The sequence below is a fragment of the Hemicordylus capensis genome, chromosome 6 (assembly GCF_027244095.1).
Source record: "Hemicordylus capensis ecotype Gifberg chromosome 6, rHemCap1.1.pri, whole genome shotgun sequence".
NCBI classification, from domain to species: domain Eukaryota; kingdom Metazoa; phylum Chordata; class Lepidosauria; order Squamata; family Cordylidae; genus Hemicordylus; species Hemicordylus capensis.
The window spans coordinates 36,403,464-36,431,213 of NC_069662.1; the positions used below are offsets into that span (position 1 = coordinate 36,403,464).

The 27,750-nt window shown below is 48.3% G+C and overlaps 1 protein-coding gene across 3 annotated transcripts; it reads left to right on the forward strand.

The window, feature by feature from the left end:
• Window positions 1-1,959: 1,959 nt before the first annotated feature.
• On the forward strand, window positions 1,960-27,120 carry RCN3 (reticulocalbin 3). Of its 3 annotated transcripts, none has more exons than XM_053260208.1 (7): window positions 1,960-2,197; window positions 6,608-6,850; window positions 15,738-15,931; window positions 19,637-19,809; window positions 22,924-22,984; window positions 23,542-23,741; window positions 26,957-27,120. In XM_053260208.1, the coding sequence occupies exons 1-7, from the start codon at window positions 2,091-2,093 to the stop codon at window positions 27,065-27,067; spliced, it is 1,089 nt and encodes a 362-aa protein (XP_053116183.1). In that variant the 5' UTR covers window positions 1,960-2,090; the 3' UTR covers window positions 27,068-27,120. The 3 variants fall into 3 exon arrangements, with proteins under 3 accessions (XP_053116183.1, XP_053116184.1, XP_053116186.1); XM_053260209.1 differs by having other exon boundaries at window positions 1,968-2,197; window positions 26,245-27,120; XM_053260211.1 differs by lacking the exon at window positions 1,960-2,197 and adding an exon at window positions 3,808-3,869.
• Window positions 27,121-27,750: the final 630 nt, after the last annotated feature.

Consider the following 27,750-nt stretch of genomic DNA (forward strand, 5'->3'; position numbering starts at 1 on the left):
CGACCGTTAGGCTGCCTCAAAAGGCATATTATGCTTATCATTAAAGCATACCGGTAGTAGCTTCAGTGATTGGCAGGCAGACTGCATTACTGCTGAGTAAAGGTAAAGTGTGCCGTCAAGTCAATTTAAACTCCTGGCGCCCCCAGAGCCCTGTGGTTTTCTTTGGTAGAATACAGGAGGGGTTTACCATTGCCTCCTCCCACGCAATGTGAGATGATGCCTTTCAGCATCTTCCTATATCGCTGCTGCCTGATCTAGTACCAGAGTGGGGATTTGGACTAGCAACCTTCTGCTTGTTAGTCAAGCATTTCCCCACTGCACCACTTAAGGTGACTACTGCTGTCCTCTCATAGCCCTATTGAAATTAAGCCATTCTTTAGAATAACTCTTGAGTAGTACTGTTAATTTCATCTGGATGTCAGCCACTATGTATTACTGAGTGGTGTGTGTGTGTGTTTAAAGAGAGGCATATTTGGATGTTCAGCCTCTGGTGCCAAAACACCTTCCAGCTCCCCTCCTGCTTTTGACATGTGGGTCAGGGGCGTAACTACCATTAGGCAAGGGGAGGCAGTCGTCTTGGGGCCCCACAGCCTCAAGGGGCCCCCCAGAGGTACATCACATGACTCCCCACCTGCCCATGTTGCACCACCTATGAATTATGTTGAGTCTCTTGGAGATTGGTAGGAGCAGAGAGTTAAAAAAAACTAGATTCAATGAGAACTAGATATTCACCGTATTCATAATGGGGATGTGAGTGTGAGTGCACAATATATTGTGAAGTGTGTTTGTGTGTGTATATCAGGAGGGGCCCATTTTAAACTCTTGTTTCTGGACCCCCTCCAACCTTGCTACGCTCCTGATGTGGGTGACAGTTTGATAGATTTCACTCCAGAGAGTTCAAGGCTCTTGAACTGGGTGGGTATCCCTGGTGGTTGTGGGTCTCCCAAAGCTGGAGGCAGAACCCATGAGTACTTCAGACTCCCATCTCTTTTGCTCTGACCCATTCAACGTCCAACAGGAATTTCAGGGGTGGATTCGGGTTCTCCCCCCCTACAAAGACTCACTAGGCTTAGGTATGACTGAGGTATACAGGCGCAGCCCTCCCATGAGGCAGGATGAGGCAGTCACCTCAGACATGGGTGAGGGGAGGGAGGGGCACAGGGGGAAGGGTGCCAGGCCTCCACCACCACCACAGGGGGCAGGGGCTGCCCTGGCATCCACTGCCACCATCGTCCTGGCCCTGCTGGGGCACTCTTGCATTGATGTTGCATCATATTTACCACAGTCAGCAAAATGTCTCGCACCACCCCTGTAGGTATCTTATTACTTTTATAACCAGCCTTTCTTCCATAATAGAACTCAAGGCTGTATCTACGGGCCGGGGCTCCCCCAGTGGTCACCCATCCAGCAAGGGGTCCGTCTGTTTGTTAAAGAGACTCCACTCCGTCCTGATTCCCTCCTCCTCCTCTCCTCCTCCCTCTTGGCGGCTCCAAGTCCACACGAGCGAGCCTTTCGCCTCAGCGCGCCGCAACCCAATTGAAACCCCGTTCCAATCTTTCCCGCCCTCGCCTGCTGCCGGGGAAGAGGAGATGGTTGGAGGAGTCCAAGGATGACACTGAAGTGAAGAGTGTGTGGATGCGCGCGCCACGTGTCTCGGAGGCATCTTAAAGCTCAACACGGATTTCAATGGGCTGACGAGGCGCGCCTCACTCTGCATAGCCTCGGGTCTCCAGACGCCCACCCGCCCCCCGCTTTTTCCCGAAGCCACGTCGGGGTTTTTGTGTTTCGTTTTCGCCTGCACTGTACCCTGGCGTGGGTGCCAACGAGATGCTGGCAGCAGATCATTGGGGCACGAGCTTCCCGGGGGGCGAGGGTGGTTTTCTGACGGCTTTCTCGTTGGTCGGACGCGGTGATAAAAGGGGGCCTGGTGGGACCCAGGGCCCGCCCTGCCTCCCCTACTAAATAAGGCAGGCGCTGGAATAAAAAGTTTGGGAAGAAACTTTGTGTCAACGTGGCGCCCATCGGCCAGTCCGAGAGCCTCTCCGCCCCGCCCCTCGGCTGACGGCGGCCTCCGATTGGACCCTGCAGGGATGAGGGGCGTCGCCCGCGGGAGACACTGGAGGGGGCTGAAGATGAGCCGGGGCCGCATTTCGAGAGGGGACATCGCGCGGGTTGCAGCTGCTGGCAGCGGGGCGAGGTAAAAACTCACGGGGAGATGCGAGGGAGGCCAGACTCCGGGAGAATCCGCGCGAGGCGGGAGGCTCAGAGGCTGTGGGGAGCCTCCTCGGGGGCTGCGAGGGGGTAATGGGCAGTGATTTAATGGAGGGCCCTGGAAAGGGAAGCTGTGCGCTGGCTGGGGGTGAGGAATTCCGTGCAGAATGGTGGGGAGGGGGGGGAGGCCGGGGGTCTGGGGCGTGTTGGCCTGCCGGGGGCATTGGGGAGAAGCGAGAGGGAGCCTCAAGAGAGGGCGCACTCAACGCGTGGAGCTTTGTTTGGAGGGGCAGGATGAATGTGGGAGAGGGAAGGAGCCGAGACACTTCCTTGCTTGCAAACGCTTTGCGTTGTATTGCAGTTTGCGGGGGGGGGCGGGATGCGCGCGCCCTCGCGTGCGTTTCTTTGGGGGGGGGGCGTATCAGAGACAAGTGGTGAGTTCGGTAGATCCGAGCATCTTAGCTGGGTGGGTGGGTGGTGAGAAGGAGGGCTGGAAGTTCCTCTTGCGCTTCAGGAAGAGATGCCCCCTTCAACAGCCGCTGGTGTGTGGCAAAGAAGGGCTTGCAGAATGTAACGGAGAAGGCAGCCGGGCACTTTATAGGGTGGATGAACTTGCGGCGAGGGCAGCAGTGGAACATAGGAAACTGCCATATACTGAGTCAGACCCTTGGTCTATCTAGCTCAGTATTGTCTTCACAGACTGGCAGCGGCTTCTCCAAGGTTGCAGGCAGGAATCTCTCTCAGCCGTACTGTATGCTTTGGTAGTTTGTTGGTTCAATTAAAAAATCTTGTCATAAATAAATAAATAAAATCTTGTCCTATCTTGGAGAAGCCAGGGAGGGAACTGGAAACTTTCTGCTCTTCCCAGAGTGGCTTCATCCCCTGAGGGGAATATCTTGCAGTGCTCACACATCAAGTCTCCCATTCATATGCAACCAGGGCAGACCCTGCTTAGCTATGGGGACAAGTCATGCTTGCTACCACAAAACCAGCTCTCCTCCTCTCCAGTGACGACCCGTTGGATCCAGACTTGCATTCTGTGTGCCTGAAGTTTTCCGTTGTTCTCCATCCTCTCTGATTTAGGGTGCCAACTTGTCCTCCTCCCACCCCTTTGTCCTGGGATTCGATATGCTCTCTTTAATCTCTGTTCACTGCAAGATATTTCAGGGTGCCTTCTTCTGGTCTGAAGACGCGTTACTCTCAGGCTTCTAAAGTGTTTGAAACAGAAACTTTCTGGTGGATTTCTTTCTCCTGTTTGGGGATATTGATTATGATTCTGTGTTGGGTGACAGTCGGTTTTAGTTCTGCACATTTCGCTGCAGTGGGGTAATCTGCAAGTGGGAGTTATGTCCAGGGGTAGGAGGAAGCTCAGTTTGGTTCAGGCCCAGTAGCTGCCTTTTCTGGTGGTCCAAGTCATTTGGCACTTGGATGGGTTCTCTTTGTACCGCAGCCCAGGAAGTAATGCTGTGTTCTGGTTTGGCTGTCACTTTGATCCTCAGTGGTTTTTATTCTGAAAGAGTGGGGACAGCTTTAATTGCGCCTCCTCCGGGAATTGAACATTCTGTATTTTGGGCAGCACAGTTGGGAACTGGCCTACTTCTCTGCTGCTGGGATTACTGAACTTTTTCTGTTGGCATGCTTTGCCCTTGGAAAAGCAGGTACAGTCCTTATTTCAGAACTTTGTTTTCATCATGCTGTGTTCTCTCTTTCTTGCCCCGTCCCCCCGCAAATATACCCTAATCTCTTTCCCTGGAGCTCAGAACTGAGCTCTAGTGGTTGTGGATTAAATAAGTATAGGAGAACAGATTAGGAATTAAGAATCTGGCGTTCTCTAAGAAAAGTGGGGATAGGGATCCGCACTCTTTGGGGATGAGGGCCATAGCTCAGTGGTAGAGCACCTGCTTGGTATGTAGAAGGTCCCAAGTTCCCTCCCGGACATCTCCAGATAGGGCTGGGAGAGACTCCTGCCTGTAACCTTGGAGAAGCAGCTGCCAATCAGAATAGATAATACTGAGCTAGATAGACCAAAGGTCTGACTCAGTCTGAGGCAGCTTCCTAAAGCTCTCAGAAAAGTGTGTGTGTGTGTGTGTGTGTGTGTGTGTGTGTGTGTGAGAGAGAGAGAGAGAGAGAGAGAGAGAGAGAGAGAGACCGAAACCAGGCTAGGTGGATGGGAGAGAATCCTGGAAGAGCCTCATGATCTTCCATCAATGGCGATTGGCCATGGTGGCTAAATGGAATCTCCATTTTCAGAGGCAATTTGTCACTAAACAGCAGAGCACCAACTGGTGCCCCCCCAATTCCTTCCTCTTTTTAGGTCTCTCTCCCTTCCTTCCTTTTCTGTTAGGAAGGAAAGAGGAAAAGCATGAGAACATAAGGACCGCCCTGCTGGATCAGGCACAAGGCCCATCTAGTCCAGCGTCCTGTTTCCCACAGTGGCCCACCAGATGCCTCTGGGGAGCCCACAAGCAAGAGGTGTGTGCATGCCCTCTCTCCTGCTGTTGCTCCCCTGCAAATGGTATTGAGAGGCAACGTGCCTCTGAGGCCGGAAGGGGCCTGGAGGCCAACAGTGTGGTGGCATTGTGCCTCCCTCCCTCTGCAGGCCATCCGAGCAGGGCAGATAATACTGGGAGGTCTGCCATGCTGCTGTCACAGAGGGCTGGGCCACAGTCTGTCATCTGCTTCATATGTAGCCCTCTTCATTCCTTCAGTGACAAGGTATGGCTGGCCTTGTCACTGAATACCAGCTGCTGGGGAGTGGGGGAGAGCAAGAGAGGGATATGGTCTTCATCGCTTGCTTGTGGTGGGCTTCCGAGAAGCACCTGGCTGGCCACCGTGAGGAGCAGGACGCTGCACTATACTACATGGGCTTTGGGTCTGATCTGCAGGGCTCTTCTTATGGCCCCACCCCCTCTCTTGGGGGGCGGGGCCAACGCTCCGTGTTAGAGGATCTGCTTTGCATGCAGTCGACCCCGGATTCCACTCCTGGCAACTCTAGGTAGGGTTGGGGAAAGACGCGTGCTTGAAGCCCTGGAGAGCCCCTGCCAGTCAGGGTAGCCAATGCAGAACTAGAGGCACCAATCTTCTGACTGGGTAACAAGTAGCTTCAGGTGTTCCTGTGTTCTTAGAATCCGAGTGAGAGGCTGCTCTCACGAGTAGCCAAGACCAGCTAAGCCCAGGCTTGGCTGCCCGTGAGACTCGGCAGGAGCCAAGTCACTCCCACCCGCGCCACGGCAGCAGACCTGCCTATGGAGCCCGCCGGTTAGCTGAGGTTAAGGGTGCAAGTGCGCCCTTAACTTGGGCTAACTGTTCATGTGCCAGCATCAGCTGCTCCCCTCCGGCGCTAGGGGGATCATAGGAAGCGGCCATATACTGAGCCAGACCATTGGTCTATCTAACTCAGTATTGTCTTCACAGACTGGCAGCGGCTTCTCCAAGGTTTCAGGCAGGAATCTCTACATACTGTATGCTTTGGTAGTTCGTTGGTTCAATAAAAAAAATCTTGTCCTATCTTGGAGAAGCCAGAGAGGGAACTTGGAACCTAGATGCTCTTCCCAGAGCATCTCCATCCCCTGAGGGGAATATCTTACAGTGCTCACACTACTAGTCTCCCATTCATATGCAACCAGGGCAGACCCTGCTTAGCTAAGGGGACAAGTCATGCTTGCTACCACAAGACCAGATCCCGTGCACTTGTGGATTTTCTGGCGACCAGGACCACGTGTCCCGACCCCCTCACCTCTATACTGCTTGGGATAACAGCGGGCCATATGGGCACGCGATCTGCACACCTTGACCTGCCCAGACCCGACAGCTGGATCGTCTGCGGGGAAGCCGAGCTTCTGCTGTATTCCCCACCCTCAAGCCCTCTCACGTGATCGTGCGAAAGGTCTCAGTGTGTAACACCTGGATAGACAAAGTGGTTGGAAACTCGGTTGCCATGCGGCCCATGCTATTTGATTTGGCACAAACAGGCATCTTATCAGTGGCATTTCTTTTAAAGGGGCATGTAGTAGAATAAAGGAGGTATTCCTTTTTGGAGAAGTAGGCATTGGTGTTCCCAGCAAATGGGGAAGAGGAGTATTGTATTGATTTAGGGGCCGGTGGAAGAATCTAGGCACTTGGATCCAAGCATTGTGGATTGTCTCATGGCACTGACAAAAAAAGAAGATTGTATAGGAAGGATCATATGAAGCAGGCCTATACTATATCAGACCATGATCCAGCTAGTTGATAGTTGGCAGTGGTTCTCCTGGGTTTCAGTTGGGGACCTTGTCCCAGCACTACCTGGAGATGCTAGGGATAGAACCCATGATCTTCAACCTGCAAAGCTTATGTTCCACCACTGAGCTACAGTATCTCTGTGTCTTTCCTTTCTGACCTTATTTCCTTGTTCAAGGTTGTGCACAATGGCTTGGCAGAAGATACTCTGTTCCTGCTGTCTACTGATGGTGTGCCTCACTTGGGTCCTGGCCAAGCCACCTCCTGACAAGAAGGACCGCGTCCACCATAGTCAAGACCTCAGTGACCACCCCCATGATGACAGCCAAGACTTCAGCTACGATCATGAAGCCTTTTTGGGCAAAGAGGAGGCCAAGAGCTTTGATCAGCTGACTCCTGAAGAGAGCAAAGAACGCTTGGGGTAAGGATGGGGCTGCATGAACTTAGGAAGCTGCCATATACTGAGTCAGACCATTGGTCCATCTAGCTCAGTATTGTCTTCACAGACTGGCAGAAGCTTCTCCAAGGTTACAGGCAGGAATCTCTCTCAGCCCTATCTTGGAGAAGCCAGGGAGAGATCTTGAAACCTTCTGCTCTTCCCAGAGTGGCTTCCCAGAGCGGCAGAGGGGCATATCTTACAGTGCTCACACTTCTAGTCTCCCATTCATATGCAACCAGGGCAGACCCTGCTTAGCTAAGGGGACAGATCATGCTTGCTCCCACAAGACCAGCTCTCCTATATTCTGCATGTATCGTGTTGCACAAGCATGGAATTGAGTGAAGAATTTCATTGTGAAAGCTGTTAACAGAAAAAGCAAGCTTCTAACCCTCATGAGCGTAAGCAATGCTTGCTGAGATATTAATGCTTAGTATTTGTATAGCATTTGCAAGGGTTTGACGTACTTCATATGTATTATCTTGTTGTAATCCTTATACAACCCTGTAAGGTAAGTGTCATTGTTTGTTATTAAAGGCTTTGACAAATTTTCTTTGGCTCTGGTAGCCAGCCAGCCAAAAAATTTAGGAGCCAGACAATGGACACTTGATAAAATTGCTGGACTTAGTGATAGATGTTGTGGAGCAAGGGGATAAATGAGCTTCTCTTTATCCCCCTTTATAAGTAGCATACTTAGAACAGAAACAGTGCTGCCTGGGACAAATAAAGATTTTGGTAAATAACTCTACCTTTGAATATCCTTGTCTAGGTGCCTTGGTTATTTTTCAAGGCATCATGGCTCCTTGGCACCTGGGATTTGTCAAGCCCTGCCTTATGACAGATGGGGGCTGAAGCTTGCCTAAGGCTTCCTACTGAGTTCATGGCAGAGATGAGATGCAAACCGAGGAGACTTCTTGAGTAGTAGCTCTGTCACTTAGCCCCTTTCACTATTATTATTATTATTATTATTATTATTATTATTATTATTATTATTATTATTATTATTTTATTACATTTATATCCCGCTCTTCCTCCAAGGAGCCCAGAGTGGTGTACTACATACTTGAGTTTCTCTTTCACAACAACCCTGCGAAGTAGGTTAGGCTGAGAGAGAAGTGACTGGCCCAGAGTTACCCAGCAAGTATAACGGCTGAATGGGGATTTGAACTCGGGTCTCCCCGGTCCTAGTCCAGCACTCTAACCACTACACCACGCTGGCTCACTATACAGGAGAACCTTATTAATTGCAGACCCAGCATCCACGGTTTTGCAAATTCACGGTTGGGTAATTGCCACCCAACCTCAGTATGCACGACAAAAATCAGGCACTGAAAGCAGGAGTGGAGGGAGGCTGGCGGTGGTCTGTGTTCAGCTGCTGCCGTGGCCTCCTGGCCCTCCACGTCTGACATAAGATGCAGTGGCCGGTTAGCCACGCCCCTATCTGACATCAGAGGCGGGGGCGTGGTCTCGCTCCCAAATGGGGCCGCGTGGCCTCACTTGAAAGGGAGATCAGCCCATGCTGCGTTGGGCAGCATGGGCCAGAGCAACAGTCCCTGCCTTTAAAAGGCAGGGAGAGTCACTCTGGCCACGCTGCCAACACAGCATGAGCTGACTTTGGTCCCAAACAGGGCCATGCGGCCCCGTTTGGGAGCGAAATAACGCCCCCCCCCCTGCGTCTGATGTCAGGCGTGGCCTGATGCAAGGCGTGGCCCCTGGGGGCAGTGGCCCAGGTTCTTTGAACCCATTCACCCAATGGTGGCTCTGCCCCTGACTGAAAGGGTTAAGACTTGCGTATCCGTGGATCAGGGTGAGCGGAAATGACCTCCAAGGTCATTTTAAGTAAGGGTTAAAATTTGCTAGCTTTTTTATTTTTTTAAACACACACATAATTTTTTGCAGGAAAAAATGAAAAATCCAGTATTTGGGTGGCATTGCTGGTCACACATAGAGCATGGTAGGGCACTTCTCCCCCTCTTTCCCCCACTTTCTGCTTGTTTTTCACTCTCTCCCTACGCTCATTTTTTTCACTTGTTTTTCGTGGCTAGGGATCATAACACCTCCCCCAATAGCCATAATGCCCCGTTATCTGTGGTTTCGCTATCCACACACACACACACCACGAAACAGAACCCCTGCAGATAACAGGGTTCTCCTGTACAAGTTCTTGTTAGTGAAGGGAGCTTGAATAGAATTTCCAGTGGTCCAGGGGTGAGGCTTGACTGATTTGTATCACACTGTGCCTCTCCCTTTGAGTTTCAGAACTGGAATCAAATTTGCCAAATAAGCAACCAATGTGTTAATTCAGGACTTGGCAAATTTTCTTTTGATCTAGGAGGCAGCCCAAAAATGTAGGAGCCAGACAATGGATGCTTGGCAAAATTACCAGACTTAGTGACATTGTGGAGGGGAGAAGGGTAAATGGGCTTCTCTTTATTCCCTTTAAAAAGAACACATTTAGTACAGAAACAGGGCTGCCTGGGAACAAATAAAGATTTGATGGAATGACTCTGCCTCTGGATATTCTAGTCTAAGTGCCACCATTAGATTTCTAGGCACCAAGGCTCCCTGGTGCCTGGGATTTGTCATGCTCTGAGCTAATTTTCTTAATTAACATTAAGTACTGCAGAATCCAGCTTTTCTGGTGACAAAATGTGGGTCACCCTGGTTTTGATACTGGGCTGGGGGGTTAGTACAGTTTTGCTTTGGATAACTAATATCCTAGTCTAGGCACCATGGTTAAATTTCTAGGCACCACTGCTCCCTGGCATCTGGGATTTGTCATACCTTGCCGTATCACAGATGGGGGCTGAGGTTGACAGGCTTGCCTAAGGACACCTAGTGCATACATGGCAGAGGTGAAATGCAACCTTTGTTTTATAGCTGCTTCCCTCGTAAACATCTTTCAGAGATTGCTAGTCAGAATACAACAACCTTCTCAATTATCCAGTTGTGATGCTCTTTCATCACAACTTACACTTCCGTATTCAGCCCTTCACACACAAGACCACCCAAAACATCCTGAATTATTGTTGCTTCTTCTTTGGAGGGTGCAAACAAATGAACCTCAAATTCTCTGGTCAGTCCGAATTCTGCTATGTGCATAATTTTGACTTCTTACAATTATCAAGTGTTTTTAAAAGGCACTTCAGTAGTGATGAACAATGTATGCAGTATTGGGTATATGTGACAGATACAGGCTAGTGGCTGAAAGGCAAAAACAGGGGTTTGTAAGATTCTGCCCCTCTGGAAACTCATTCCAGCTCTACTCTTCTGCCCATGTCATTTTGAGTATCTTGACTCGAGTCATGAGGGCTAGAAACTTGTATTTAAAAATGAAAAATGATTTCTGAAAAAAGGTAGATTCTATATCGAATGTTAATCTCAATCTCTTCCATGCCTACCTCCTTCTTTCACAACCTTTAACAAGCAGCGCTTAGCAACTTGTCAAGAATGCCCCACTTTGCATTCTCTTAATGTTCCAAGCTGAGAATTGGGACAGCTTCCTAGGAGGGGAGATAGGCCAAAAGAGGGAGGGATGAGCCACTTCACACTGTAAGCAACACAATAGGCAAAAGAATGTATATGAAAGTAAATATTTGGGTAGCTAGGTGCTTTGTCCTGGATTTGCCTGGAGGGAAGCTAGTGGATTAGGTTGGTGGACAGATTTCAGGCTTCTACTATCTTTAAAAACACATTTTTAAAAACCCTAGGGCCCCATGGTCCATTTTCATGCTACTTCCGTATTCCTCAGGCATCACAGCTACGTATGATAAGTGCCCGATGGACATGGCCGAAGTGACTATGATGTGAATCCTCTCTAGGATTTTCAACTTTGCATTTTAAAATTCTGAAATCTGGGTAAGACCAGAAGACTGAGAAATAAGCATGAATGCCAGTCAGTGAATTCACTAACATAAACACCTGCCCATTGAACAAAGAGGCACCTTTCAAAACCGTGATTCCCTTATATTTCGTAGGGCAAGGGCAAGGGTCCCTCGTCAACCCAGGCTAATGTCCCTCCAGTGGCTGTTGCTGGTGTGTCCTTGTGTTTCTTTTTAGTCTCTGAGTCCCTTTTGGACAGGCACCATCTTCTCTTCTCTTTTCCTACATAAACCTCTTGGAGAACTTCTTTTGCTGAAAAGCAGCATATAAATATTAATGATGAATTATAATTATAAGCACACCGACACATACTCTTCTTTGTGAGTTGTTAACAAGGAACAGGATGCACATACTTTCTTTCACAGACATCACACTCTGGACAAAGTCATAACCTGCCTCTTGATTTCACACTCGTACACAGCAGAGCCTTTGAGCCAGAGGCATTTCTGCTGCTATGCTTCCTATTTTGCCAGGGACTGGCAAAGCAACATAGACCAGCCGGGCAAGCTGACTTGCACAGAATCTCTCCACTCGTTTCCCACAATGACCAATTGACGGCCAAAACATGGCTGAACAGAGGCAGGCAAAATGGGCCTCCACTTAACAGCCTGGGTCTGTGTATGGCAGGTGGGCTCTGTGGGTGCCAAAGGGATGCACTGGCTGACTCTTTCTCCTTGGCCTCTTCCAGCAGCTGGCCAGCCCAAGGCAGGCAGCTGGCACCCTAATCTCTGCACAGCACTGACGGCCCTAAATATGATCAGCATAGCCCAGCCTTGCTGTCTTGGAGTCCGCGAGCAGAAGCACCTGATTGGGCAGTGGGGATTCCGTATGCAGATAGGGAGGAGGAGCCTGTGAGAGCAGAAGCACCATGGACTGCACTGGCTTACCAAGACACATGCTCATAAATAGTAATAATCCTCTCTAATAAAACGCTTGGTGTCCGTCCGTGGACGGACGCCAAGCGTGTGTCCGTGCCTCCCTGGCCTGTTCTGCGCATGCGCGGAGTGCATGCGCAGAACAGGGCAAGGGAGACACGACGGCCGGCACCCGGTGGCCATCTTGGGCGGCCAGAAGCGGCCGCCCCGAAGAAGCCGGGAATGCGGGGAAGGGGGAGACTGGCCGAGGCGCGGCCAAGGCGGCGGCGGAGCCGCGCCGCCGAAGCCGGGCGGGGGGAGGAGGTGGCGGGGGAAGCCGGCCGAGGTGGTGGCCGCCGCCACCGCCCACTCTCCCGCCCTCCCAGCTGCCCAAATACTCCTTCCCCACTCCCCCCCACCAAATGATTAAGGGCCAAAATGGCCCAGAAGAATGCCTCCGCGGCCGCCGCCATGGCCGCCAACCGCCCTCCCAGCTGGCCGAGACTTCCTTACCCGAAGCAGCCCGCGACAGTCGGGCGATCTAAAATCCATTTTTTGCGAAGAAGAGAGGAGCTCCCGAACAGAGCTCCTCTCTGTGCTAAGCCAATGCCCAAACTGCTGCTATGGACGCAAAGGACGCTGTTCGGGAGCTCCTCTCTTCTTCGCAAAAAATGGATTTTAGATCGCCCGACTGTCGCGGGCTGCTTCGGGTAAGGAAGTCTCGGCCAGCTGGGAGGGCGAGGGGGGGGGGAAGGCCAGAGAAAGTGGGGCGGGGGGAAACTCTCCCCTACTAGCGCCCGTTATCGCAACGGGCCTGAAAACACTAGTTAATAATAAAACAACAACTTTCAAAAAATAATAGTCTGCCATCCACCTTGTAGTAAATCACTGATACCTTTGAAGCGCTTGCATTTTTATTTTTTTTATTTATCACAGTTTTCCAACTTTCCTGTCATTAAGGTCTCAGGTTTATTATTTCGTAGTGTGGTTACCCTGTACAGTATATTAAACATAAAAATGGTGTTGTGATTATTATTAGTGGCATTGCTATCCTGTCCTTTTCCCAAGGAGCTCAGGACCAGTGTACAGTTCTCTTTCTTTCCCTCTTAGCCTCACAACAGTCCTGTGAAGTAGGTTAGACTGAGGTATAGTAGGCTGGTTCTGTACTGCTCCTGTGACTGGGGAGTGAGGAAAGGTGTGTGCTGGGAGCTCTGGAAGGTGTAGTCCTTTCTCCATAGACCTCTTTGGGGAAAGTTCTTGAAAGGACTGCATTCCCCAGCATTCTCTGTGCATACCTCCCCTCGCTCTTTGAGCACTTTCCCAGCCATTGTGGGGACAATTCAGGGCTCTGCTTCCTGTAAAGGACACCCACACACAGCCCAGGAGCGTGCAGTACTGTGCAAAGACAGCAGCACTGGAAGCAGCTGTTTCTGCCCTGTTTCAAAGAGGTGGTGTGCAGAGAGGAGAGCTGGTCTTGTAGTAGCAAGCATGACTTCTCCCCTTAGCGAAGCAAGGTCCACCCTGGTTGCATTTGAATGGGATACTACATGTGTGAGCACTGTAAGAGATTCCCCTCAAGGGATGGAGCCACTATGGGAAGAGCAGAAGGTTTCAAGTTCCCTCCCTGGCATCTCCAGGATAGGGCTGAGATTCCTGCCTGCAACCTTGGAGAAGCCGCTGCCAGTCTGTGAAGACAATACTGAGCTAAATAGACCAATGGTCTGACTCAGTATATGGCAGCTTCCTAAGTTCCGATTATTTGGCTCCAGATATTCCAAAGCAGAGCCCTACTTACTTAAACAGACATTATAGAAATAATAGCAATTTGAGATATATGTAGCATCTTCAGCATCACCATATTGGCAAGAAACAGCCCTTGATTTGAAGAAATTAGTTCTGATTTGACTGGCTAAATGCAGAAAGACTGCTATGATATATAACAGAGCAAATACCTGCACAGAGCATATATTAAGATTCCTTCCAAAAAGGTCAGAATCTTATTTTAGAGATGAGACCACTCAACCATTTGAAACTAGTTTCCTTAAGACATTGTGCTTTATGCCCACTAGAGCAGAAAACTGACTCATCAACTAGGTGTTCTATCCAGTATTGTTAAGAGCTAGAGTGGTGGAGCGGTTAGAGCCGTGGGATTCAGACTTCCTACTTCATTTCTGCATCAACGTTTCTCCCAGGGAACCCCCTACATGTCTACCACGGAACCCCTGTCTGTGGTAGAAGATTCTGGAGCATATCCTAAGGTGCATGCTTGGTTCACATCTGTTGCCCTCTCTTTCCTTTTGTGGACCAACTGGGGGCAAACGGTTTTAAAGGAGGTGTGTCCCCTCCTGCTGATTTTAGTTTAGCATGTGTTATTGGATGGCATCCAAACTAGTCTTGTGCTAGCATGAATGCTGTTGCGCTAGTGCAAGAACATAACACAAGGTCGTTTCACAAAGAAAGTGCCCTGTGTTCCGGATTGATTTGTGCGCTAGTGGAAGATGTTTTGCTAGCAGTAGCACCACGTGGTGCACAAGGTAAACCAGGTCGGAACATGTTGCACAGCATTTTGTGGTTTAGAATAGTGTTCTGTCAACTCACTCTCCTGCCAGAGGTTCCTCGTTCACTAGCAGTAGTGCAACTTTGCAGAGCACCACAGCAGCCCCAAAAGACATAAGGTAAAGGTGAAGTTTATTTATTACATTACATTTATATCCTTCCTCCAAGGAGCCCAGAGCAGGGTACATGGTCATGTTTGTCCTCACAACAACCCTGTGAGGTAGGTAGGTTAGGCTGAGAGATATGTGACTGGCCCAGAGTCACCCAGTGAGTTTCATGGCTGAATGGGGATTTGAACTCCAGGCTCCCCAGTCCTAGTCCAACACTCTTAACCACTGCACCACACTGGTAGAATACAGGAGGGGTTTGCCATTGCCATCTCCCGCACAGTATGAGATGATGCCTTTCAGCATCTTCCTATATCGCTGCTACGCAATATAGGTGTTTCCCATCGTCTGGGAAACATACCAGCAGGGATTCGAACCAGCAACCCTTAGTCAAGTTACTTCCCCGCTGCACCATTAGGCAAAAGTCATAAGACACAAGACATCGACAAAATTCAAACAAGATAAAATCCAGCATAAAACAATTCTCAGCAGCTTCAAACAGTGTAAAGCAATGGCAGAAAACTGAAACTTGAAAAAGCCCACTTCAATAAAAATTGTCTTCACTACCTGCCTAAAAGTAGACAGTGAAGGGGCCAGGTGTGCTTCTCTTGGAAGGTTGTTCCAAATCCTGATCACCACAGCTTAAAAGGTCATTTCCCAAGTACCTGCCTGCCTTATCTCAGACCCAAAGGTGGGCCTCTGGAATGAGTGTCCTGGGTAGCCTTGCTGGACAGTAACAGAACCAGGTGTACCTCTCTGTGGAGTACATTTATTCCTTAATCCAGACCCAAGGCACCACTGCTGAAAAGGCCCTGCTCCTTATGCCCAACCACCACACCTCTGATGGCGGGGAAATATGGAGAAGGGTCTCAGTAGTGGAATGGAGTTCCCAGGCAGGTTTGTATGGGGAAGCGCAGTTCTTGAGATATCCTGGTCCCAGGCTATTTAGGACTTTAAAGGTCTAAGTCAGCACCTTACATTGAGCCTAGAAGCAAGTTGGTAACTAGTGAAGTTGATTAAGGATCAGGGTAATACAATACAATCTTCTCACCCCAGACAAGAGACTGGTGGCTGCATTCTGGACCCATTGAAGTTTCCAGTCTGGAGGTGACCAGAGCATGAATGACTAAAGTTTTCTCATTGAGGACTCTTGGGGCTCCCTGAAACACAATTTGAAAGCCCCTGGGATCTCTTGGGCTTGGATCTGGAAGATTTGGGTTCAAAGCCCCTTCATGCCTCATGGGCATGTAGTTCTCAGGTGACTTTGGACAAGTCACTCTCTCAGCCTAGCCTACCTCACAAGGTGGGTGTGAGGAAAACATGTGATATTGTATCTCTGTGTGCCACCTTGTAGGCAGATGACCACAGTATCGGGTGAATCTCCAGGAATGCACGTCTTTGAGTCATGAATGTATCTTGATGCTATATTTTCAATTTCCATCTCTTATTTTTGCCACAACATTTTCCCTGCAGGAAGATTGTAGATCGAATTGACCGGGATGGGGATGGCTTTGTGACTCAGCCTGAACTTAAAGATTGGATCAAGCACACTCAGAACCGCTACGTCTACGAGAACGTGGACAAGAACTGGAAAGACTATGACAAGAATAAAGATGGCCGTATCAGCTGGACCGAGTTCAAGAATGCCACTTATGGTTACTATGAAGGTGCATGTGGAAGAAAGGAAGCTGGGCGTGAGAGGGAGGGGTGTGTGGCAAGGATGGGGCACCAGGGAACTGTGTAGAGTTCTGGCCTACAGTAGAGTTCTAGCAGAAGGTAAGGGGCTGACAACCAGGACGTCTCCTGTTGTCGGGAAAGGGTCTATTCGCAGCCAGAAATGGTGAGGGGTAGCACAAACGACAGGGAATCATCATGGGACAGCCAGAATCTAAATACTAATGGCTTAATTGGTTATTTGGTAAAGCCACCTAATGGCACAGCGGAGAAATGACTTGCCTAGCGAGCAAGAGGTTGCTGGTTCGAATCCCCGCTGGTAAACACCTATATCGGGCAGCAGCAATACAGGAAGGTGCTGAAAGGCATCATCTCACACTGCGTGGGAGGAGGCAATGGTAAACCCCTCCTGTACTCTACCCAAGAAAACCACAGGGCTCTGTGGTTGCCAGGAGTTGACACCGACTCGATGGCACAACTTTACCTTTAATTGGTTATTTAACTGTATTAAATCTTGTATCTATTTCCAAGAGCTAGAAACGTTATGTTCCTTCTGGATGCATAACTGGAGCACCTGCAGGCAAGAGCGTAATCCACAACGACATTGGTTTCACAAAAATCTGAATTGGGGGGGAATCTAGAGGGGTGACTCCCCCAAAACTGCCCTGGTGTAATTCAGTGGAGTGGAATATTCCCAAACTCAGAGGGCAGTTAACAGACAACCAGGTGGACAGAGCTAATAGAACTCAGTGGCAAGGACTTGAACAAAAACAGTAGGAAATTTCTCAGCTTGATGAATACTCCCTCAAGACAGTCACAGTCCCTTCTGTTTCTGAGGGGAAAGGCACCTAAAACTTTCACCATTCTCAGGCACAGGCTCGGGTAACACATGCACACCAGGAATATACTGCAACATGTTGTTGCGGGACCATACTTGTCATATCTATTTCTGGAAGAACTGGAAATGTTATTATCTTGAAGCACACATAACTGGAGCACTGCAGGTGAGAGGAGGTGCTAACAGACTTGGATTTCACAAAAATCTGAAGGGGGAAAGGTCTAAGGTGACCTCCCCCCACAAAAAAAAACCACCTCACCCAAACTGCCCCAATGTAAGAGTGGAGTGGAATATTCCCAGGCTCAGAGGACAGTTAACAGACAACCAGGTGGACAGATCTACTTAGTCTTCTCTTTAACAGGGATTTCCAGATGTTGTTGACTACAGAATCCCTCGCTGCAATGGATTTGCTTGGGGATTCTGGGAGTTGTAATCAACAACATCTGGGAATCCATGTTAGAGGGAACATTGGACCTAATGGAACTCAGTGACATGCACACTAGGGATATACTGCAACATTTTGTTGCGGGTCCATACTTGAATCAATTAATTTAACCTTATAACATTTTGAAATGAATAGTTTGCCAGTTATCCCAGTACTCTTGAAATCCCTCTCCAGTGAATATTGGAAAGTGGAAATTTACTTCCTGGTGAGCAATTGAGTAGAATCCTGTCTCCATATGTTTGCTTATACTTCCGTAAGTAAAAATGCTAGAAAGTTACCCTTTTGCAGTAAAAGCTGAACATTCAGAAGAACCCTGGAATATTTTATTTGGGGTGTGTGTGTGTGTGTGTGTGTGTGTGTGTGTGTGTGTGTGTGTGAGACACAGGTTATCCTGTGGTTACAGCCCTGGATCTATCTTAGTTAGAGCAGGGTCTTCAACCTGTGGTACTCCAGATGTTGCTGGACTACAACTCCCATCATCATCCCAGCTACAATTTATTGTGGCTGGGGAAGATGGGAGTTGTAGTTCATAAACATCTGGAGTACCACAAGCTGGGAACCCCTGAACTGGAGCATAGGGTTGCCTGGAAACTGAGACTTGTAAGTGTTCTTGGCTATAGAGAACTGGGGTTGAGATTCAGAATAGCTGGGTCCTTTGGAAGTGAAATGGAGTCCAGTCGATTTATAGGAGCGAAGGGCGGTTGGACTATAGGCCTATTTGTCTGGGGATAACAACCTCTGAACTCACTCCAATATCTGACCTGTTTTCACCAATAAGCTGGATTGACTAATGGGAACAGGGACGAGTATTCAAGTGAATCTCCTTCCTCTCATTCATATGTTGCCACCAGCATTCTTTTAGCTGGCTGGAGCTGAAAGCTCTAGATTGGCCTTCTGCCTTACCTGTGAGGGGAAAGAGAAGCCTTGGTTTGGTTTCTGTGTTTCTGGCAGCTTCTTTCCTCCTCCTGTCCTGGGGCCAACTATGAGGGGCTGAGAAACTAACTTGATCTCCCAAAAAGGCATACAGGACCTGTGGGCCAATGGTGGAGGGCTGCATTCAGCCTGTGGACCACCAGTTCTTTGTCACTGGCTCCAGGGGGAAATGCCCGCCTTTCATCCTGGGATAAATTATTGTACTTGTGAACAGCAACACAGTCATCTTTTGGATTTGAAGATGGGCAATCTGTCGAGTTCTCTAGAGCAGGGGCTTCCCGACCTTGTTGTTGGACTGCAACTTCCATCATTCTTGCCACAATGACTTGTGGCTGGGGATTATGGGAGTTGAAGTCCAATAACATCTGGGGACCCAGGGTTGGGAACTGGTTAGGGTTAGGGTTGGAGTCCTGCTCTAGAAACCCAGCAAGCCGCTCATAAGAAGAGTTCTGCTGGGACTGCCTGCCTGAAGGCCCGAGCCCAGTGATAAGAGCACGTGCTTTGCATGCAGAGGTTCCTAGGCTGGATCTCTGGCATTTCCAGTTAGAGCTGGGAAAGACTCCGGTTTGAAATCCTAGAGAGCTGCACTTCTCAGTGCTTATAAGTGCTCTGGGGTGGAGAGATTCAGAATACCTGGGTCCTTTTGAAGTGAAGTGGGGTTCCAGTGGATTGAGAGGAGGTTCATGTAGGCAATACTGAGCTACATAGAACAATGGTCTGACTCTGTACAGGGCAACTTAGTGTGCCCATACACTGTATCTACTTCAGTACCCTGTTCTCAACTAGGGCTGGCCAGATGCCCCAAGTAAGCCCACCAGCAGAGCATTAGGGCCTCCAGCCCTTTCCCATTGTCTGTTCCTAGGACCTGATAGCCAGAGGTATACTGCTTCTGAATAGAATAGCTGTCATTTCCCTACTGTGCCATTATGTAGCTAGCCTGGTCTCTAGTTGCCTCCTAAATGTAGCAAAGGCTGAGGAGTGGCATTCCCTTCCATTGGGAGGGCATTCCGAAGCCTGGGGGCAACAACCAAGAAGGCCCTGTCCCATGTGCATGACAGTCAATTAAATTAAACAATTAAAACCATCTAAGCAATTGCCATATCTTGTGGCAGTGAAATACATTAGTTTAATTATGTGGTGTGTGAAGAAGTCTGTCCCGAATCAGTACTGCCAATCAGTTTCATTGCATATCCCATTACAAGGACCCCATCCCATCCCTAGAATTGTATATTGGGTGCAAGATGCTGTTAATAAGGAATGGATCCCTTCTAAGAGACGGTCTCCTTTTCCTTGCTGCCCTGGTTCCCCGATATAGGTGTTTCCCATAGTCTGGGAAACGAACAAGTTCCCCTACAAATAAGCCATGGTGGTGTGGTGTGAACACTCTTGAATTCCTTTTCTTGTAGGAGAACTTCTGGGTGTTGATGGTGCAGTCAAATCTATAGTGGGTCTCATGGGTGCTATTATTTCCCCCTCTTTTAGGAGAGCAGTTTAGTGATCTTGAGAACAAAGACTCCTACCATAAGATGCTGGCCCGAGACGAGCGGCGATTCAAGGCAGCTGACAAGGACGGGGACATGATAGCAACGAGGGAGGAGTTCACTGCCTTCCTCCATCCTGAGGAGTTTGACTACATGAAGAACATTGTGGTGACGGTGAGGCGGGGGTTCTGGACTCTGTCAAGAGGGGAAGGCTTTGGCAGATTAGGTTAGCACAATTTTCAGTCTCTTTCTTGTGGCATTGTCTCCATAGAAACAGACCCCAACACAAAGTTAACTAGTTCAGCTCCTCCCACAAACCACGTGACACTTTAAACCCAGTTGTCATGAATAAAAAAAGAAATATATTAAAGACAGAGAACGCTGAAATGGGATAAGAGAAGCAGTGGAACAAAAAAAGCAAGCCTCTAGACTTCTTCTTTGGATTTCTCATATAAAAGAGTTACCTTTTGGCACACCAGGCTGTGGAACCTGAGGGCAGAGGGAATCTCTTTAGTGCTAACAGTGACAACTCGGCTCTGACAAGATCAAGACTCCCCGAACTCCTTGCCCCTCCCTTCCACAGTTGGCAGTGTTGTCCTTTTGTCTCTTCCTTGCAAATTTCTGTTGGTCTATCCAAATTCCCAATTGGTTTATCCAACAAATCCCATTCTCTCCTCCATGCCCTAAAATTGCTCAGTCCATGTGTCAGCCTCCCAGCTAGATCAGGTGATTAGCTTCACCTTTAGAAATGCATACTTTTGCTGCTATGTGTATAGTGTGCGTGTCAGGTTTGGAGCTTGGATTTTATTGGTGAAGGCAGTATTGGGTGGGTGAGTGGTGCGTGTGTGAGTGAGTGTGTGCAGGCATGGAGTTCAGATGCAGTAAAGGGTATCACACCAACCTTATGAGGCAAGGCTACAACATCTGGGGCTTTTTAGTTTAGCAAAAAGACGACTGCGGGGAGACATGATAGAGGTCTATACAATCATGCATGGTGTGGAGAAAGTGGATAGAGAGGCATTCTTCTCCCTCTCACATAACACTAGAACCAGGGGTCATCTCATGAAATTGATTGCCAGGAAATCTAGGACCAACAAACAGAAGTACTTTTTCACACAGCGCATAATCGGCTTGTGGAATTCTCTGCCACAAGATGTCGTGACAGCCAACAACCTGGATGGCCTTAAGAGGGGTTTGGATGACTTCATGGAAGAGAGGTCTGTCATCAGCTACTAGCTGGAAGGCTAGAGGCCACCTCCAGCCTCAAAGGCAGGATGCCTCTGAGTACCAGTTGCAGGGGAGTAATGGCAAGAGAGAGGGCACGCCCTCAGCTCCTGTCTGTGGCTTCCAGCGGCATCTGGTGGGCCCCTGTACGAAACAGGATGCTGGACTAGATGGGCCTTAGGCCTGATCCAGCAGGGCTGTTCTTATGTTCTTAACCCTAACAGCTGGTGATTTCCAGATGTAATGCCTTGTCTGGCCATATGGCCCCATGCTTTCTGAATCCTAGGAATTCCAGGGGAAATACTCTGCTGAGCAGGAAGTGTGAGCCTTTTGCTGTTAGGCTCAAATGAAGCCACCATTCTCAGGCTAACTGCACTGAGTCATTCATGTCACAGTCAGCTATCCTCTGTGATTCCATGTTGTAGAATTTGCTATCTGATACAAAATTCAAACTCAAGATAAACCTTTTTCAGACCTCCTGCTTGTAGAAATACATGCACGGGTTCTATTGGAAGAGCAGTCATTTGTTTGTCCCTTTTGACTTTCAGCCTTGTTCCCTTCCATCCCTTCTTCTTCATTTCAGCTGTTTTTACCTGTATCTCTCCTCTTGCCTGCCAAAGAGATCTCAAATATTAGTTCAGAACAAAAAAACAAATGAAGTGTTATTATGCAAAATAAGCAACATCCACATTGTTTTGTAAGCCCTGAATGCAGACACTGGGCATTTTCTGATGTATGTTTTCATTCTCTTTTTTTCTTAGTAGTGGGAAGTCCACAATAGCCTTTATGCAGAGTTGGCATTCTTTGGGAAGTCTCCTAAAAGCCTTTTCATTTGCAGAGTTGCAGGCTGAGAAAAGTGTAGCCCTAGGGATGTAACAGCAGCTGATTTACACCTACGGTAGAATGAGTTGGCAACTAGATTGTATGAATGTATAAGAAACATTACCACTTCAGACAGAAGGTGGGGATACCATTTTTGACAAATAAACTTTCTGTAAGCAAAACAAGGAGTGTTACTTTTGTTTTTTACTTGCACAGCACTGCGAGTAAAAACAAAACAAAAGTAACACTTCTAGTTTTGCTAGGTTTTCTGTTGTTTTTCTCCCCCCACCCCACCCTGCAGACGCTTTTACATGAAGGAGCATTTAAAAATGGCACCCTCTCCTTCCTGTCTGAAGTAGTAGGGTCCATTCTACTACTTCCAACTTCTGCCACCTCATTTGCATTGTGCTGTGTGCATAGACCAGGCCAGCAAGCGAAGGCAATATGGGTTCCTTCCAGTGTAGAACTCCTGCAGAATTAGAATACCAGATGTAGAATTCCAGAATACCAGAATTCCAAAGGCTCCAGAGCATGGCAGCCATTTTGTGCTAGTTCTCCAACAATCCTCTTTTTTCCTGTCCTTAACTGCAGACCTGGTTGTGGCTTTGGAAGAGTCCTCGCCACTTGGGGAGCTAAAACGCACATGAAAAAGAACACTTGCAGTGCCCTTGTTTGTCAGTGGTCTCTCTACTCAGCATAATAAGGGCTCAAATGTAGAAGATATTTCCCTACACACACAGTGAGAGAGAATTTTCAGAATGGATGCTGCTTGCCTGATAGATGCTTTGGGCATCTCTTACTTGAGAGCAGCTATGAATAAGGATCTTTGCAACAAGTGTCACAATTTTTTTTTTTTAGTTTGGTAACAACTTCCAAGGAATATATGCTTTCACAATAGCAGTAATGGTAGATAAAGAAGTTGTCCTGGCCATGCTAAAGTTAACTAAATTATTGAGATAGGAACAAGGGAGCCTGAATGGCCTAGCATGTGTAGTGGGATGGGATCCCTCCGCTCCCCGGCCACGTCTTCGTTCAGGCAAAAACAAATAGAATCAGGCCTCCTGAAAAGCTCTCGTCTAGCCATTTCCCATTGGAGCCTTCCTTTGAGTTCCTTTGTTGTAAGCGGGTGAGTTGGGATAGTGCTCTCCAAAGAGGTGGAACCTTTATCCAAAGAGGTGGAACTCTGGCAACACCTTTATTAGAACTTGCTTCACTATTGCGATCCATTTTCCTATTTTTCAGGAAACTATTGAGGACATAGACAAGAATGGTGATGGCTTTGTGGAAGTGGATGAATATCTCGGTAAGAAAGAAGGGTTGTGGGTACAAATGCCAATCATATGTTTGCTCCCTATCTTGCTCTTTCCATCCTGTGAAGCACTGTGCTTATTGCAGGATTGTGGGAAGAGAGTTGTCTGCCTCCCCTACATGTTGAGCATTTCTTGGTTGACTTGGAGAGGCTACTGAGGAGGAGGACAGTGCTCTGTTCTGCCCAAATAAGGGGCAGTGGTTCTTTAGGAACATAGGAAGCTGCCTTATACTGAATCCATTGGTCCATCTAGCTCAGTATTGTCTGCACAGACTGGCAACAGCTTCTCTAAGGTTGCAGGCAGGAATCTCTCTCAGCCCTATCTTGAAGATGCCAGGGAGGGAATGTGGAGTTTGCCCCCTGCAGGCAAACATGCAGGTGCTATTCCCAGAGTGGCCCCATCCCCAGAGGGAAATATCTTACAGTGCTCACACATCTCCCATTCAAGTGCAAACCAGGGTGGATCCTGCTTAGCAAAGAGGACAATTCATGTACAAGACCAGCTCTCATTGTAAAATAACATCTTATGGTACTGTCTCTCTTCTGTCCAGGCGACATGTACTCTCCTGAATCGGGGGAGCCAGAACCCGAGTGGGTGAAGAGTGAGCGTCAACAGTTCTTGGATTTCCGGGATCTCAACAAAGATGGGAAAATGGATCGGGAAGAGATTGGGCACTGGATCCTGCCACCAGACTATGATCATGCCGAGGTGGAGTCAAAGCACCTCTTACATGAGTCAGACAAGGATAAGGTGAGTGTAGAACTGGGCAAGGGGAGACGCTGCAGCTAGAGGAAAGGCAACAGGAAAGGGAAAATATGAGACTTTGAGGGGGGTGTTGGGTGGATTGCATGCAGAGTCCGATGTGGTGAGGTATTGTAGGTATTGGAGGATAATATCTAAGGGGAGGATAATATCTATATGCAGGAGTTGTGAAGATAATGTGATTTTAAAAATTCCTAGTGTTGATAGGTTAACATTCATTCCAGGTTTTCTTGCCTGAAAATAAGACTTAAGTTGGAGTGGTCTGATTCTCTGACAGTCCTGAACTTTAATTCCACTCATCCCACCCCCTTGTAATATATTCTTTGCAGACTTCTTCCCACGTTGGTTGCCGTTTTAGAGGCAAACTCCACATCACATGTTCTAATGCTTTCTTTTGAAAAGAAAAGCAGCTTTGGAAGAAGGCAATTGAGAGTGGAGAAGTGATGGGGAAGCAATGCACGATCCTTTCCTCATCTGCCCTTTCTGTGCTCCAAATTGTACCTCCTATCTGTGAGGCTCTATATGTATGCAGGTATTTAGGGCAGGGGTTCCCAACCTGGATTCCTCCAGATGTTGCTGAACTACAACTTCCATCACCCCCAGCCACAATAAATTATAGCGGAGAATGATGGGAGTTGTAGTTCAGCAACATCTGGAGGAATCCAGGTTGGGAACCCCTGCCCTATGGGGAAGAGTGCCACTTGGGGGAGTGCTAAGGATCAGAAAAATAGTGGCTGGGGAAAGGATTAAGCATCTCTCCCCCCCCCCCCCACTTCTCCACTCTCAATTCCAGAGCTGGTTTTTCCCTTTAAAAATAGAACAAAACAAAAATCTGAGGCTTGGAGGCCCCACACCCCCACCCCCCGCTGCAAGAAAACCAATTAATCACCATGACTGCCTTGTCCACTGAATCAAGGGGACCCCCCAAAAAATATATATATTCTGAAGGGAAGTGGTGGCTGTGCAAAGACACCAGCTGTGGTGCCTCATCACTGTCTGACCCTGGAACAGTCAGTCCTGCTGCTGCCGCCGCCTGTCACAGCCATCCTGCCTCAACCCAGAGGCTGTTTTTCTGGGTTTGTGGAAGACAGAAGCTGGGCGGCGGTTGCTAAGCAACCGTAGGACAAGCTGCCTCTCTCTGGGAAGCCCATGCTAATGGGCCAAGGCCTGGGGAAAGGCAGGGGATACACCGTCAGCCCCTCTTCATGGGTGCAGTTCTGGCTCAGTCTTCCAACTAATCATCGAGAACCTGCCTGTTCGGGCACCTCATTGCAGCAAGTGGCACAAAACTGCAAATGTCAACCATTTCTGGGATAAGAAATCTATACCAACGATCCCGGCTCCAGCCTTTGACATTCTTTTCTGTTCCCCAATGTCAGACGAGGCACAGATTTCATCCTAAGGAGGAACATTTCAATTTACCATCAGATGAGCTCATTAACGTTGGGGGCCTGCTCTTGCTTTGAAAAGACCTTTTGATCCCCCTCTGAGGAGAACATCCTCTCTCTCTCTCTTTTGCAGGAAAGTAGAAAGCAGGACTTATTTGCCACGGAATACCAGTTAAGGCAGGGGTTCCGACACTTGGGTCCCCAGATGTTGGTCTTTGGCCGTTGTGGCAGGGGATGATGGGAGCTGTAGTCCAACAACAGCTGGAGACCAAAGTTTGAGAATCCCTGAGTCAAGGGATTGTAGTGTCTCTTAATGGAGTTGGAGGCAAATTCGGCTGGCTTTACACATGCAGCAGAATGAGGTGGTCAAATGAAATAGCACTGCAGGCTCCAGATGGGGAATATCATTTTTCATCCCAAAATGAAACCCCACCACCACCACCTACGGTTTGAAGTGCTTTAGTCTGTTGTACAACCTCATCCTTGTCTTCCCTTCTAAGGGGTTAAAACAGAACAGCAGTCACTTAAAAAGTACTGTCTGCTATCAGAGGTAAACCTTTTGTCCAAAGCTCTGGCCTGTAGGTGGCTCCGTCTGGCCACTGTCGATTCCTTGATCATGCAACTGCCAAGCTTTGATTCCCGCTGTCTATTTTTATTTTACCAAGTGGCAGGAGGGAAGAGGAAAGGCTTAGCGGTTGCCTACTTGGCAACCACTAGATTCCCACTCCAATCCGCTTCTCTTCCTAGAACAAAATAGCACTCTATGGCCCACAAAATTAAACCTTACATCTCTTTAAGACAGAATGCAAGTTTTAAACAGGCTGTCGTTCTTGATGTTGCAAGAAGGCGAGTCGCTAGTGAGTGTGTGTGATGTCCATGGGCTGTTAACAGCCAGGGGAAGGGATATCCCTATTTTCCCCGACCTTTCTTTTTTCATTGCAGAAAAGATAACTAAATTACTCTAATGACCTACCAATGTATAATTGACTAACAAGGTAAAACAATTTGGAAGTGGGGAGTTTGGAATAAATTAACAGGGTGTAATTGGGTTGTAATTTTCTCTCTCTCTCTCCTTGCCTCCCTCCCTCCAATGAAAATCACAGGATGACAAAATAACCAAGCAGGAGATCTTGGACAATTGGAATATGTTTGTGGGAAGCCAGGTCACCAACTATGGCGAAGACTTGACAAAGGACCATGATGAGCTGTGATCGGGGGGCAGGGGGTACATTGGAGCACCCTCCCTTACACAGGGGTGGGGGAAGCACACTCCAGAAGAATAATTGTGTTCTTATTTATTGGTGTAAGGGCCTGCTGAAGCTTTCTGAGAAGCTAGGGTTGCTGGTGTACCTGGGGCTGTTGAAGGGACAGTAGCTGGGGGGGAAACCCCTCTTTTCAATTGTCTGTGTGATCCCACCTTTACTGACACTCCCATCTCCCCATAGCACTGTGACGCTTCCTGCACTATAAAGGTCTACACTCCAGGGGAGTTTCAGGAGGTGGCAGCCTCCTTTACTGCCCACCCTTAACACATCTCCCTGACTGCCCACACCCAGCAGTATTCAGTCTGTCATGTTTAGCCTGCATATACTCTGTGGAAGGAAAGCAGCTGGGGAGACACAAGGGGGGGAGCAGAACAGGCAGTGAGCTCAGTCACTTGCTCCCAAAGTTGATTTTCACTGAGAGCATCATAGGGATTTTGTTTGCATGCATTTGCATGTAACATTTAGTTATCCCTTCCCTTCCACCCCAACTTGCACAAATATTGTTCCGATTCTTGGCGTGTAGTTCTCCTCTGCCCCACTTCCTCTCCAGGATGGCAGGCTGTCACGGGAGGAGGCAATGGAGAGTTTCCAGGAATCTATTGACAGCGGCAAAGAGTACGAAGAAATGTTGAACAAGCTGTGGCCCCACCAAGAGCTGTGACCTCATGATTGTAACACTCTGGATTATTAATAAAAGTATCCCCCCACTTCAAACTTTCATTGTGTGGATTAAACTCAAGACTGTTCAGGTAGGAAATGGGACCCCAATGCAGCAGGAGATCAAATCTCTTCAGGAGGGAGAGAACCTAAAATGCACACCCAGTCATGAATTTTGAGCTAATCTTCTTCTAGTTTTATGAGGTGTTGTATACAGATGAGTGCCAGGATTCCCTTGGCCTTTTCAAGAGACAAGAAAAGCATCACTAATATTGTCTTAAAAAAGAACTTTGCTGCTTCTCCTAATGACTCTGTGCAGACATGAGTAGAGAGATTTGGTGGGGGGAGAGAGCACCTATTCAGTTAACATTGCCTAGTCTTCAAAAAGCAGTTGTGACTATCTCCATTAACTGCAGAAAGTCCTTCACTATCCCACGCAGCCTTGCATGCAAAGGGTGGCATTCAGGACACAGAGGCAGATGCCGTGTTTAGTATCAGCTATTGCCACTCCAGGCTCAAAGGATTGTTTCTTTCCTATGAGAAGGTACACCAAGATCAACAGCCACAGAATCCCCTATAATTCAGGTAGTAGTAGGAAACTCCAAAGCCTTGGAGAAATACTTTTTATTGAGCAGGAAGCAATACCGCACCTTGCTCTTTTGTTGCCTCCGGCCATCCTTAGTTGGA

Coding starts and splice junctions, on each gene's coding strand:
- RCN3 (XM_053260208.1), top strand. CDS start 2,091: ATGAGGGGCGTCGCCCGCGGGAGACACTGGAGGGGGCTGAAGATGAGC. Junction 19,810..22,923: donor TGAAGAACATTGTGGTGACG/GTGAGGCGGGGG, acceptor CCTATTTTTCAG/GAAACTATTGAGGACATAGA. Junction 22,985..23,541: donor GGAAGTGGATGAATATCTCG/GTAAGAAAGAAG, acceptor TCTTCTGTCCAG/GCGACATGTACTCTCCTGAA.